This window comes from Amblyomma maculatum, chromosome 4 (genome assembly GCF_055883805.1).
Source record: "Amblyomma maculatum isolate TAMU_Amacu chromosome 4, ASM5588380v1, whole genome shotgun sequence".
In the NCBI taxonomy this organism is placed as follows: domain Eukaryota; kingdom Metazoa; phylum Arthropoda; class Arachnida; order Ixodida; family Ixodidae; genus Amblyomma; species Amblyomma maculatum.
The window spans coordinates 128,756,788-128,771,059 of NC_139347.1; the positions used below are offsets into that span (position 1 = coordinate 128,756,788).

Genomic DNA, 14,272 nt, shown 5'->3' on the forward strand with positions numbered 1-14,272 from the left:
CGAAGCAATCGGCCCATCGGTAGCGCCCGAGCATCAGCAAAAGCCTGCTATGGCATATGTGCCGGAGGCTCCAGCAACGAAATTCGTCTCGCCCCAGGCATGCCAAAATACGCGCTGGCTTATTCTTTCTCATCGTTGCGCATATTAAAAAAAACTCAGTGCATTGTGTTCGTTACGAGGCGACTTATTACAAGAAGCAATGTCAGCCACTGGCTCCTAGTTCAAATTAACCGGCGTGAATACCGGCATGTTTGAATTATCGGAAGTTTTGGCCCATTGATATACATAGGGTTTTGCAGGGACCCGGGCATCAGTTTGAATTAACCGGCAGTTCGAGTTGAGCGATTTCGAATTAACAAGCTTTGACTGTATCCACAGACGTTCACACAGAAACAGATAACATACCCAAAATGTGCAACCTTATCTCTAACAGCCTGGATCATTAGGCCAGCAAAACCTCAAAAGAAAGTGAGAAGATAGTGTCTCACAGGGGGTTTAGTCCTGTCCAATGATGCCATCTTGCCCATCAACCGATTCACGTGAAACACCACTCCGTCGAACTGCCATGTGTCAAGGACCACCGGTCAGAAGCCATCTGCAACAAGCAAAATGACAGCCATCAAGAACTCGTAGGCTCTACATAAGTTACCCTTACCGCTCCTTAAATAGTAAATAACCTTGACTCAAGATAGCAAATTGTCACTGCCATGTGTCAACCTGTACTGGGCTTGCCATAAACTGTTTGAGCCTTGGAAAAGACACTGGTGTATGCTACAGATTATTGCAGTAGATATATCTGTAACTAAGCCACGGCTAGACAATTCAGTAAATGACTCCAGTATATTGTTAAGGATTACTAAGTAATTTCGAAAAGACAGGAAGTCGGATAAAGTGCACACAAACAAAAGAAAACACGAAAGTTGCCGAGACTGTATCAACACACCCATGACACTAGAGAGTTGACTGTAGTTGAACTTTAAAAGCTGCTCGCTCAATTCCTTCCTCACTGTTTAAGGACCATGCAATCTTAGTCGCTGATTTCAACTTTCCTGACCTTACCTAGATGGAAATACCCTGCAGGGATCTCCTCCATATTCTATAACATGGTTACTATATAGTATTGCTTTGAACAATATGTCCAGAACTCAACTCGCAGGATTCTATACTTATTAGAGCCCAGTGACTTGATCATGGACACTATTGTGCGTACACCAATCCATGAATCAGTAACAAAATCTTATCTGCTATGCTTACCTTCCAGGATTGGCATTATGAGTTTGTGACTGACAAATGTGTATTCCTGCCACAAAGTGCAATTCAATGAAAATACATCAGCTGAAAAAAACTAAATTTGAAGAATGCGTAGCAAGATCACTCGAAGAATTGACATCCTGCGGCTGCTAGTCAAAAATTGCTTTCATCATTACATAAAAAGCTCATTCCATCTAAATACTGTCACGTCCTAGCTGAAGGACAGGACCATAACGACCGCAGGTCAGCAATGGCAGCAGCAAAAACCAGTGTGATGGCGGGGATCCCCAGAAATACCGAAGGGACCACCCGCACCAGCGTCTTCTTTCTTCGAAGAATGCTTGCAAAATTGAATTAACCACCGCACAGAAGTACACATGGTCTCGGCACGTTCGCTAGTAGAAGGAAGGGTTCTCGGTGATCATTGATAATATGGCTTAAGCCGCACTGCGTGCACATTGTCAGGATGCGAGGAACTGTGTGATGACGGCTGCGTTACACAGAGCAGTACCTCGTAATTAAGTTCACCGATGCAACAAACAACTATGTATGGCCCGAAATACCGCTTCATGAGTATTTCAGAAAGCCTTCGATGGCTAACCGGTGTTCACATCCAGACCTTGTCTCCAGGCTGGAAATGGATGTCACGTTTCCGGAGGTTGTACTGACGATCATTGGTACACTGTTGCTGCCGTATGTGGAGTCTGGCTAGATGCCAAGCCTCCTCCGCGCGTTCGCGTACTAGCCAGGCATCATCAGCTATGTCGTCTGGTGGTGCATGAGGAATCATAGCATCAAGCATGGTGGTGGTTTGCCTTCCATGCACTAGCTGGAAGGAGGACGTACGGGTGGTCTCTCGGACTGCGGTATTATAAGCGAACATGATATAGGACAGTACCTCATCCCAGTTCTGATGGCCGACGTCCACGTACATGGAGATCATACCGGCTATAGCTGTGTTGAGCCTCTCCATTAGTCCATTAGTTTGCAGATGATACGCTGAAGTTCAGCGGTGGCTGGTGCAGCTCAGACACAAGATGTCCTAAGAGTTGCACCACAGCACTGCTGGGGCCCCGTGCCAGACGACAATGCTCTCGATGAAAAATTTGGCTGCCTCAGCAGCCGTCCCCGACAAAAGTGCGCAGGACTCCGTGTAGCACGTTAGATAGTCCATCACTATGATGATGTACTTGTTGCCTAATTCCGACATTAGAAACGGGGCCAAAAAATCCATTCCAATGGTATGAAACAGAACACCCGATCAAAACCGCCGTTTTGATCGGTCAAAATCTGGGTGTATATAAGGTGCCTCGATGTGAGGGTGGCGCCCGTGGCCATTAAAGGAAACTGCGTCTAAGTTGCAAACTTTCAGATTGTTGATAAACGTGCAATCACCCGGAAAAGAAAATTACAGTCAACGACCTAGGGAACACAAAAACGTCCAAAAAATCAGGCAGTCCAAAAAAACGAATGCATGAAAAAGACGTACCATTTTACGAATATTTCTGGGATCAAAACTGTCAAGGACGAGGTATTAGGCTTCCGATACACCAAAGCATGAAAAAGAGCCGTTCAAAACAACTGCTGAGTGACCCATGTCTTTTTGTTGGCTTCGTACAACACTGGCAGCGATGCCCCTTTAAAGCACCGCGGGTTCTTAGACTTCCCGATTACAAGCAAGGGAAGCTTCTTGCTGCCAAACGTGTTGCTGCCAACGAGAACGGTCAGCCGCTCTTTACTATGCTTGCCACCGTGGCATGGGTCACCAGGAAAAGCAAGCGTTCTTTCCAGCAACATCTTATAAAATAGGCCAGTTTTGTCGCAGATGAAAACATTGTCAGCAGAGAACTGCTGCAACAAAGACTGCAGTTTTCCGTTGCGGTACTGCTCAAACTGCATTGTCGATGGCGCCGCTCTCAATGCACACCTTGAACTTGAGGTCATTCCGATGTTTAAAGTTTCTCAGCCACCCATCACTGAACTTAAAATCGTCAATGCCCATTTGAAGCGCGAGAGTTTCCGCTTTTTCTTCCAAGATGCCACCCGAGACCAGCAACCGCTTTGCAGTCAATGAATTAAGCCACATGATGAGGGCTTCCTCAAGCTTCGGGTGAACACCTTGGCTTGCATTCTTTTTTTTTGGCACAAGATGGTTTTTTGGCCGCTTCCAGAATCTTGGCCTTGTTCTTGAGAAAATCAGAGACTGTTTGCTTTAAAATGCCGAACTCCTTACCCACGTCAGCCTGCGATCGGCCGCTCATTACTTGTTTAATAATGGCGGCTTTCTTCTCCATCGTTAACCGATGGTACTGTTTTCCACGCTTCGATGCCATTGGCGAGGACGATGAGGACGGAGTGGGGGCCATCGTGGGCAAGCGAAATCCTGTTGTTACGAAGTGTCAAAGCACTGAGGCCTAGCGTCGCAGAGCACACTTGAGGCAATACGTAGCACATAGCAAAACCATGCCACCATGCATCAGCTTAGCGAAAAAAACCCATGTGGTCTGCAATGAGTCTGCGCAATGAAATGGCGGAACGGTCGCGGCGTTGACGGTGCTTCCGGAAACTCAGGAAGAGGCGCTGGTAAACATAGCCAGTGTGGCCAGACCAAATCGGTGTGTGACGGCTAGGTACGGCTAGTACGGCTAGTTGTTCAAAGCTGTGACTTAGTTAGCAGACTGGGAGATAGCCAAAATGGCGACTTTGTATGACGCAGTTGCGGTTTCAGACCTTCCGTCATGTCAAAAAGTCCGAAAAATTGGATGGCGGGGGGGGTTCGAGCGTCCGAAACTTCAGATGCCCTTTACATTGATTCTATGGGGCTCGTGGCAGTGCCGCGAAGACATCCGGAATATCGGGCATGTCCGAAAATTCGGTCGTTGACTGTAGTTGAAGACTTGCAGTAGCGAAAATTCTTAAAGATAACAACCGTAGAATTAATTAAGGGGAGACGTGAGTCTTAGAATGACCGAAAATGGTAAAAAAATTGATTTTGAGAAAAACTCATAACATCTATTCTTTCGAGCCCCTGCATTCGATTATTTACGCTAAATTCGGACAAAAAATGTGATAAAATTGGCTTTCAAACAATAGAAAAAATTTGTTCGAAATTCCCGTGTGCGCCGTGGGCATTGCAGCCGACCAATCGCCACCATCTTTGGCCTTGGTTTAAAGCTGTTCTCTTCGTGCGCAATTCGAGCTATCTCAAAATGTCTTCGCTCAAGCAGACTGGCTGCGCACGCCGGTTTTCCGAAGGTCGTTTATGGTCTCTGATTAGCTCTCACACGACGCGTTCTTCAAATGCGCCATTCCGCGTCTCCCATCGGCTGGCATGATCAGCATGCCATTTTTTTTTCCTGTTTTGTGTTCGTCGCAGTGGCTGCCACTTCGTGTTTCTTGATGCCTCGCTTTGTGGAGTTGTTTCGTGTGATTGAGATGCCGGAAAACATTTGATTGTAACCGTACACGCAAAGAGCCTTTGGAAGCCCTATGAAACGGGTATGGAACAAAAGCCAGAAGACGCCGACAACAAGCGTGCTGACGGGACCTGCATTACAGCTGGTGCCAGACTTGTTAGATCTGCAGGGGATATGAACCATGCTGCCCGATGATGACAGCGCAGGTTAAAACTACAGCCCGAATTGCCTCCCGGATCACGGTACACTTCGAGTTGATGCCGCTGCCGCATACTACCTATGACGGAGCCGGCGCACTGTGTTGAGTGGTCAGCAGAAAATCCGTTCTGTTAGGAAAGTCAGTGACCCAAAGCGAGCTTCACCTCGGTGCCAGCATAGAATGTGATGCCGGTACCGAGTTCGTGATTGTGGGCATGAAGTGTTAAGCAGTTTTATCACTCACATGAAGCCTGGAACCTGTGACAAGATTGCGAAGACGTGAGCAGTCAACTGCTCAAGTGTCATAATGGGCCTTTTCAGGCCCACACAAAGGTTTGTCACGGTGGGGCTCGTCCCCTCAAGAAACCTTCATGGCCCAAAATACTGTCCTTCCAACTGGGCATCTTATCTAGCCCTGCACTCTTGTCAGCTAAAAAGAATGCAACTCATAAATTTATGTAAATATATTGTCAGGCAGCCCAGAGGTGAGAAGAATAAAGTGTGGAAAAGAAGGTCGCCAGAAGAAGGGGGAGGAAGAGGAAGCTCGCCAACATTCAGTGAATGCACCAGGCTAAGGTGGAGTAATCCCTGAAAATAAACTTAACAGTCTGGTGGAGGCACTGGGTACATATTTTACAATTTCATCATGTACACATCTTCAACATATATTAAAGAATGTTTCCATGAATGGAATAAGACACTTTTTTGCTTTGTTTTGCAGGGGGACGGATAGAGAACATTCAAACAAAATTTGCAGTTGACAATCCCTCCAGAATTATCTGCAATCAGTGTCAAAACTTCAAATGAAATTTTCTCAGCTTCATATTTTTTGCAAACATGACTAGCCTTATGGAACTTTTCATCATCTTCTTGTGGAACAATTCTAATAAGTCTTATACCGCTGAATTCAGGAAGAAGTGAACTGCGCAGCAACGCTATTTTTATGTTGCTAAGTATCAAATTTTGGTTACAGTAATGTCAGCTAATTATATTTTAAAATTATGGGGCATCGGCATAATAGACCCCTTGCAAAAATCGTTAAGTAGGCTTTCCCACGCTGCTTCTTTCCCCAAACATGGCGTCACTGGCTGCCAGAAAAACGGCGATATGGACCTGAAATTGCATATTGCTTCTACACAGATGCATTTAGTGGTAATAGGGCAGTTATGCGAATAAGTTCTGATGCATAAATCATATGAATTATGGCCATAATACAATGTTTCAATACATTGCAGTTCTGCCATTAGTGGGGAATGCAGCATAGAGGTGAAGCCGACTTAACATTTATGAAAGGGGTCTATTGGGCATCTTTATATGATATTGCATCTCACTCACAATATAAATAGCATAACTCCACATGGCAGGTCTCTGGCTACAGCTAAATTTTAATCGGAATAAAGTAATATTGAGGGAAAGAGTCTTAACGACCTGTTAATAATTACCAAATTAGACATTAGTTATGTTCCAATAGTATGGGAACTAAATGAGGTAGACTGAAAAAATTACAGTTTTGAAAACAGCAGGAAGAAATACATGTGCATGCCGAATTTTATTACGATACCTAATGATAACAAATTTAGTTTTAAGGCCAGTGTCTCCCCTTAATTAAAGTGGCCATGACAGCTAACATTTGAACATAAACTGATTATTTCATTTCATTTTTCACAAGCTAAATTATAAATCCTCGAAATTTGAGCTCATTCGGTGCAGTAGATTGTTTTAAAATTAATTTCTAATATTAATATCGGAATCGGTTTTCTGGTATGGCAACAATCAGCCGCTGACATCGCAATGAGATATCATCCCCATGCAGTCTGCTATTCGTGGTGTCGGCTGCACTCTTGCATGCACGTCGTGAATAGTGGTCACAGAGTCTTTTTTTGCTTCAGCAAAAATATTTTATTCACATATTCTCTTTTGTTTGAGAAGCATTCACTATAATATGTGACCTTAGTGATCTTCGGACCTGTTTTGGGCTTCGTCTAGGGATTGCCGAGGAGGCCGAAATCGACGTGCTCATGCTGTATAATTTAGGCATACAATCAGAAGCATATTATTCTTACATTATGAGTCAGCTTGCTTTAGCAACAAGCACTCCCGCATATAAAAAGCCACTTGTCTAACGTTTGCTTCCACCGTGTACACATGCGCTGCGAAAATGGGGAGTGTTCAGCGTTATGATCCTGATTGCTGAGCTATTGCTGTCACTCTTTTGGTCCAAAAACTAAGAGTAAATCTCAGACATCCATACCTTGATGCGGGAGCATACCTTGCGACATTAGAGGAGCAGACAAAACTTTTGAATGAAGCGGTACTTCTTGACATTGCTATTATATGCCCGTGTTAGTCAGACCTAATTATTTTGTGCTGGTAAAGCATTTTTGCAAAACTATATGTTAAGCCTGGCCACGGCTAGCGCACGAAAGCATGTGCCACTGCCGCTTCAGTCCCATCATCGCAAACCCCAACGCGATTCGACTGCACTTCACTGCATGCCCGCAGAGAACAAGATCCTTCCGTCGCCGCTGTCTCCATCTCGCCTCCCCCGCAGCTGCGCATGTGACCACGACTGACTCCAGAGCCTCACCTTGCCTTTTTCTAAATCATCTCCAGCAAATGACTCGTAAGTACTTCAACGTTGTGGGGCCCTGCACTATGTATCCGTAAGGCCCGCGCGCGCCGCGCATTCGAAGGCCGCGCCACTATCCCAATGCTCCCTGCGTGCGGCCTGTTTCCCTCTCCCCGCTCGTTCGGGGATAACCGGTCCCGCGCGAGGGGGCTATAAAAGAAGGCACGCGCCGCCGTCTCGCCCTCTTGGTCCCTGCATCCTCGTTCCTGCTTCGCTCCTGGCGCTCTCCACGGAAACGACCCGCAGCCACCCGGACGACGACCTAGCACCGACTTCGACGATCCCTGTGAGATTAAAGATGTTTGTCATACGGCCCACTGTGTGTTTGTCGTGCGCATCCCTCGGGCAGAGGAATCGCCCACAACTGGCACCCAACTGGGGCTGAATAAGCACCCATGTGGACGATTTTTCTGCCAACGTGGCAGCGCACGGCAACACGACGGGCCGGTTCTTTGTATGTTAGGCGCGACGCCATTTTGAGTTTAGGGCTATCGTGTGTGCAGATGACGCGGAGTGTAGTATAGTAGTGTTTGTACAGTGTTTTAATTTTGTTCTGGGTTATGTGTGTGTTTGTTAGTGTCGGGCGGTTTGTGTTTTATTTTTTTGTGCATATGTTAGTTTTATGAAGTGTTTAGCCTTTGTGACTAGCCTCTTGATGCGGGCTAGGTGGTAGTCGTGCGCGTGTAGGCTCCCGGCCGGCCTTAGTTGTTGAGTGCAATGCCTCCGAGAAAAGACGTGCCAGATAGGGCCGCCGCTTCGGACGCCAGTGCGTCCGGAAGTGAGGTAAGGGACGCGGTAGAGTCTGCGCAGGTTACCGATGCAGCCACCCTGATGAGGCAGATGAACGAAGTGTTGTCGGTGTTCACCCGTCAGCTCGGTTCGGTGGCTAGCGCCAACCAAGCCACAGCTGCGGCGACAGTCTCGCGTCCGCGGATAAATGTAGAGGTTCCCTCCTTTTCCGGCTACTCGGACATGAAGTCAGTCCACGAGTTCTTGCAAGAACTCGAGGATTATCAGACGGCACTGGGTTCCCCAGACGACGTGGTGCTAGCACAGGTAATCCCCGTGGCACTTGTTGAGAGCGCGGCGCGGTGGAGACGCTGCCAGCCGGCCTTCCAGTCGATGGCAGACTTCACAGATCGCTTCCGCGCCGAGTTCTTGCCACCCGATTACGAACGCCGGATGCTTGAGGAGCTAGCGTTGCGCACACGGCACCCAGAGGAGAGCCTCCTCGAGTATGTACACGCAATGCAGGAGCTCTACAAGAGGGCAGATCCCACGGCAACCGATCTAGAACAGGTCACGCGCGTGATGAGGCAATGCCATCCGCGCTTCAAGCCGTATTTGCGGGGACGTGGTTTTGCAGACCTCGAGGTCCTAGCACAGGAAGCGAAGGTAGTACAGGCGGATTTACTCGCTGAATTGTGCTACCAGCCACCCCCCAGGCCAGCCGAATCGCTAGAGCTGCGATGCGCCTGGGCCGGAGGCCAAGACTCCGTGCCGCGCGCCAGAGGCGCAGACGTAATGACGGTAGGGCAGGAAAGGCCAGCGGAAGGCTCCGCGATTCCTCGCGCTCTTGACCCGTACGTGTTCGAGCAGCGGCGTCGAGCTGGGCTCGCCAGTGACGTCCGCACAGGCGCGGAGAGAGGGGAAAGACGTCCCCAGCCGCTTCGTGGAACGCGGCATCCCCCGACCGCGCGGCAGGTGAACGATCGGCTTTGCTGGAATTGCAACCAGCCGGGCCACGTGGCACGAGAGTGTCAAGCAAGGCGTATGCAGGGAAACGCGGACCGCCGGCAACCATAATTGGTAACACCAGCCTGTCGCCGTGGTAGCCACGGCGATTTCGTGGTAGCCATGGCAGAAAATGGAAAATGTACTCCCACGCCGCGTTACCGGGCAACCGCCCCGGGGGCGCAGAGGCTTTTGCCCCCCTCGCCTGTAGAGCGCAAGGAATGTTGTCGCGCTCGAGCCCTTTTATGCTAGTGCGGTTAGCTGGTCAAAGCTACTCTGCACTCATTGGAGAGATTTAGCACACCATGATCCGCGATCCGCTACCGTGAACCGTCACCGCGCGTTCCATTGCGCATGCCCAGATCACTTTCATGCCCATAGATGGCGCCACATACTTGATGTCAGCACATTGACCTGGCGCATCGGAACCAATCAGCTTGTACGCCCCGCCCACGAGCGGTAGAGTGTCACGGTGGCGGATCGCGGATCACGGTATGCTAAATCTCTCTATTGACACGGGCTCAACTCTGTCACTGGTTGGTGATGATGTGTTCGAGGCCTGCCGTAGATGTAACATCCGTGTCAGGCCAGCAGAAACCCCTTTGAGCTTAGCAGCAGGGACGACAAAAGCGGAAGGAGCGGTGCGTCTGGTCCTGCTTTTTGACGGCAGGAAGCGGAGGCATCGCTTCGTCTATCTGCCCGGCTTAGCCATACCAGTTATTCTGGGAAGAGATTTTTTTTCGAGTGAAGGCATTGTGCTTGACATGGGGGAGAACGGCTATCGCTACAGCCCCTTCACCCCCCTCATTCCCTTTGTTAGCGCACCCAAACAGGGATGCGTCGCTCAGCGGGCGAGCGTCCACGCTTGTGTGGCAGAGGGCTCCCCCGCGACACTGAATGGTAGCCCATTAGAAGCAATTATCGCGTCCTTCTCAGGAACCGGTAGTCAGCGCCGAAGGCTTGTGGAAACTTTACTCCCGTTTTCGGATTGCTTCACAGAGAAACCAGGCAGAATCGACTTTCTTCAGCACGAGATCGAAACGGGTGATGCGCGTCCTTTCAGATGTAACCCACGGCCGTTAAGCGCGCATAAGAGACAGCTTCTCGACAGCGCCCTTGACGAGATGATAGATACCGGCGCGGTGAGCCCCTCACAAAGTCCCTGGGCGTCCCCAGTGGTTCTAGCGCCAAAGAAAGATGGTTCGGTCAGGCTGTGTGTTGATTATCGAAAGCTCAACTCACTGACGCCTACGGTTGCGTACCCTTTCCAGTCGATCGAGGCTGTGATGTACGCGTTAGGGAACGCAAGGTTTTTCACAGTCCTGGATGCAAGCAGAGGGTACCTGCAGAATGAGGTGGCGGAAGGTGACATTCAGAAAACCGCATTCACCTGTCATCGCGGGCTCTTCGAATTTACTCGACTCCCGTTTGGTTTGTCTAATGCACCGAGCACGTTCATGCGATTGATGGACATCGTGCTGGGCGATGCAAGGTTCAACTACGCGATGGCGTACCTCGACGACGTCATGATATTCTCACAGTCATTCGAAGAGCATCTCATTCACTTGAATTCCGTTCTTGAAAGAATGAGACGTGCGGGTATAACGATCAACCCAAAGAAAGTGCAGTTGGCATCGAAGAGAGTGAACCTCTTGGGATTTGTGGTTGATGATGGCACTTTGAGACCGAACGATGACAAACTGCAGGCAATTCTGAACTACCCCTGCCCGACGAATGTGAAAAGCTTGCAGAGGTTTTTGGGAATGGTTGCCTTCTACAGACAATTCATCCCTAGTTGTTCAGAGCTCGCTAGGCCGTTGAACCAGCTGTTGCGGAAAGGCTCGAAGTGGGTCTGGGGCAAGGGACAGAACGACGCTTTTGTTGCCTTGGCTCGCGCGATAGCGAACACCGCTAGTTTGCGCCTCCCCGACCTGAACAAGCCGTTTGTCTTGCAGACAGATGCTAGTGATGCCGGTGTAGGAGCTGTTTTGTTGCAGGAACACGAGGGCAAGCTGCGCCCTGTCGCGTTCGCTAGCCGCACGCTCACATCGGCGGAGCGGATTTACTCCGTGACCGAAAAGGAATGCCAGGCGATAATGTTCGCATTGTCAAAGTTCGACATGTACCTAGACGGAGCGGTTTTCACCGTGCAGACAGATCACCAGGCACTTTCGTGGTTAAAGAGGCTGAAAAACCCCGCAGGCAGACTCGAGAGATGGGCGCTGACGTTGCAACGTTACGCGTACGCCATTGAGTACCGCCGGGGCAGCATGAATAAGGTGGCCGATGCGTTATCGCGCGTACCGTTGAAGGCTGGCAGAAGCGTAGAAGAGGCGCAGACCAGCTTTGCTGAAAGCGGCGTCGCCGCTAGTGGAGAGGAGGAGAGGGCAGACGCGAGTGTCGCCCCCTGCGTAGTTAAAGAGAGAAAGGAGGCGCACAGAGTTGCCGCACGGTGCTGCGAGAGAGAGAAGGCGCAGCAGCTGGTGGCGGCGACTACTCGCCTGCCAAAAAGCGAGGCAGAGAGAAATCTGTCATGGGGAGTAGCTGTCAGTAGGGAAGAGTTAATTGAGGCCCAGAAAGCAGACGGTCTATGCCAGCGGGTGCTGACAGAGCTTGCGAGTAGTGCAGCTTGCACGGGGAACGCTGAGGGCAAGTACGACGCGTATCTGCTGGGCGATGATGGCTTACTGCTCCGCTACATCCCCCAACTTGACGAGGAAAAGGTGATTGCATCCCCCTTCCGAGTCGTGGTCCCGAGGAAGTTGCGGAAACGATTCCTCCAGTACTTCCATGACTCAGCGCTGGCAGGCCATGGCAGCGGCAGTAAGACTTACGATAAGTTATGCCGTGTCGCGACCTGGCCAGGTATGAGAAAGGATGTGCTGGGTTACGCCCGTACATGTCCTGTTTGCCAGGTAGCCAAGCCTCGGGCGGGGAAACCCGCTGGCATGATGAAGCCGGTAGTTAGCAACTATCCGTGGCAAGTGGTCGCGTGCGATATCATGGGACCCCTCCCTCGCTCCGCGCGCGGACACCAATATATCCTGGTAATAACGGACCACTATTCCAAGTGGGTTGAGGTTTTCCCCCTTAGGAAGCTTGTGTCAGAACGGATTTGGGAGAAATTGTTGGAGACATTTACTCGTTTCGGTTTCCCTTCCGACCTGATTACAGAAAATGCCTCGTATTTCACAAGCAAAGTCTTTGTTAATTCCTGTCGGGCGCTTCAAATCCGCCACAGGAAAACGAGCCCCTACCACGCTCAGAGCAACATAACCGAGAGAGTGAATCGGAATGTTAAGAGTATGCTGGTCGCGACGACTGAGCAGCACAAAGATTGGGACGCACGGCTGTCCGAACTGGCTTTCGCCACTAGAACAACCGTGAACAGGTCGGTGGGTATGACACCTGCTTACTTGAATTTTGGGAAAGAGATCGCTTTTCTGCTAGAGAACGCCCTACTTGACGCGGCAGGGCCCGCGCCCCCTCCTACGCAGTACGCGGCAAAGCTCCGCGAGCGCCTTGAGGCAGCGCAGCGCGCGGCTCGTGAAAACCTCGATGTCGCGCGCATGGAGCAAGCGGATCAGTACAACAAAGGTCGTCGTCACGTCGTTTTCAACACGGGCGACTTGGTACTGAAAAGAACGCACCCGCTTAGTAACGCAGCGCGTGGTTTCGCCGCGTCGCTAGCGCACAAGTGGGTTGGACCGTTCGAAGTTACGGCACGGACTACGCCACTCACCTACCAGCTGCGGTTGTTGGCGAGCGGTGAAACCGCTGATCCGGTGCACGTCACAGATTTGGAAGCTTACCACCTTCGCAAGGACGATAACTGCGAAGCGGGGGAAGCTCAAAGCAATGCAGCGATCTTCCCCCAAAGTAAGGCGTACAGGTAGCAACCCGGTTCGCAACCGACGCTATAACCTAAGGCCAAGGTAGTGCACTACTTTGTCTAATGTCTTTGCTTCTTTCAGAATGCATTCTGATAAGATTTTGCAGCAGCCAGATGAACACCGTCGCTGGGGCGAGAAACCGCACCCAGCGCATGGTTCAAGGAGAGGCCACTTAAACAGGGGGTACCCCCCTAGTTTGTAGTGATTTGTGGCCCATCATCGTGACCAGTGCGGCCATGCTGGCCGTTTTCAAAGAGGCTGGCTTTGGAGCCCGCTGCCCAGGCCCGGAGTACGGGCCTCAGGCAGCCAGGTGTGCCCGGGGCGAAAACGCCTGCTGCAGAAGGGCCTCGCTGCATCCAGCAAGGCGCCACGTGGAGAGGGGTCAGCGATGTAGAATAACAGCTCAGGGCCGCTGCCAGGCGTATCCGTGGCCGAGCCCAGCTGCGCTGTGACCCCGAGGATGTGGCCGCTGCCGGAGAGGGACCAGTCGGAACAGTCCCGCCATGCCTGCTGCTTCTCCCGTCGCACGAACCAGCTGAGAGGGCATCCCGCCAGAGCCAGGCGACAAGCCTCCCTATTTTACGGCGACCCGTGCTCGGACATGGACATGGCCCGGCCATTGGCATAGCCCGGGTCGGACGCTGAGGGGGGGGGGGGGGGGGGGGAAGATGTGGGGCCCTGCACCATGTATCCGTAAGGCCCGTGCGCGCCGCGCATTCGAAGGCCGCGCCACTATCCCAATGCTCCCTGCGCGCGGCCTGTTTCCCTCTCCCCGCTCGTTCGGGGATAACCGGTCCCGCGCGAGGGGGCTATAAAAGAAGGCACGCGCCGCCGTCTCACCCTCTTGGTCCCTGCATCCTCGTTCCTGCTTCGCTCCTGGCACTCTCCACGGAAACGACCCGCAGCCACCCGGGCGACGACCTAGCACCAACTTCGACGATCCCTGTGAGATTAAACATGTTTGTCATACGGCCCACTGTGTGTTTGTCGTGCGCATCCCTCGGGCAGAGGAATCGCCCACAACGTAAGCATACACCATTTAGTATTTAGTATGTGAACCATAAACTCCTGCAGGAATGCGCCGATTCGCGGATTACAGCTAAGACCCCAGCGTGTTTGTTTGCATAGCTTTTGCAATGACTGGATGTATG

The 14,272-nt window shown here is 50.9% G+C and overlaps 1 protein-coding gene across 3 annotated transcripts in view; it reads right to left on the reverse strand.

Annotated features, from left to right (window-relative positions):
• Nucleotides 1-14,272, reverse strand: part of LOC146192361 (uncharacterized) — a 55,874-nt gene that overhangs the window by 22,715 nt on the left and 18,887 nt on the right. For all 3 annotated transcript variants that reach the window (XM_084602468.1, XM_084602469.1, XM_084602470.1), the window contains exon 4: nt 489-595. In XM_084602468.1, coding sequence (XP_084458594.1) covers nt 489-527 — 39 coding nt within the window. In that variant the 5' untranslated portion in view covers nt 528-595. The remainder of the gene's footprint in view (nt 1-488; nt 596-14,272) is intronic.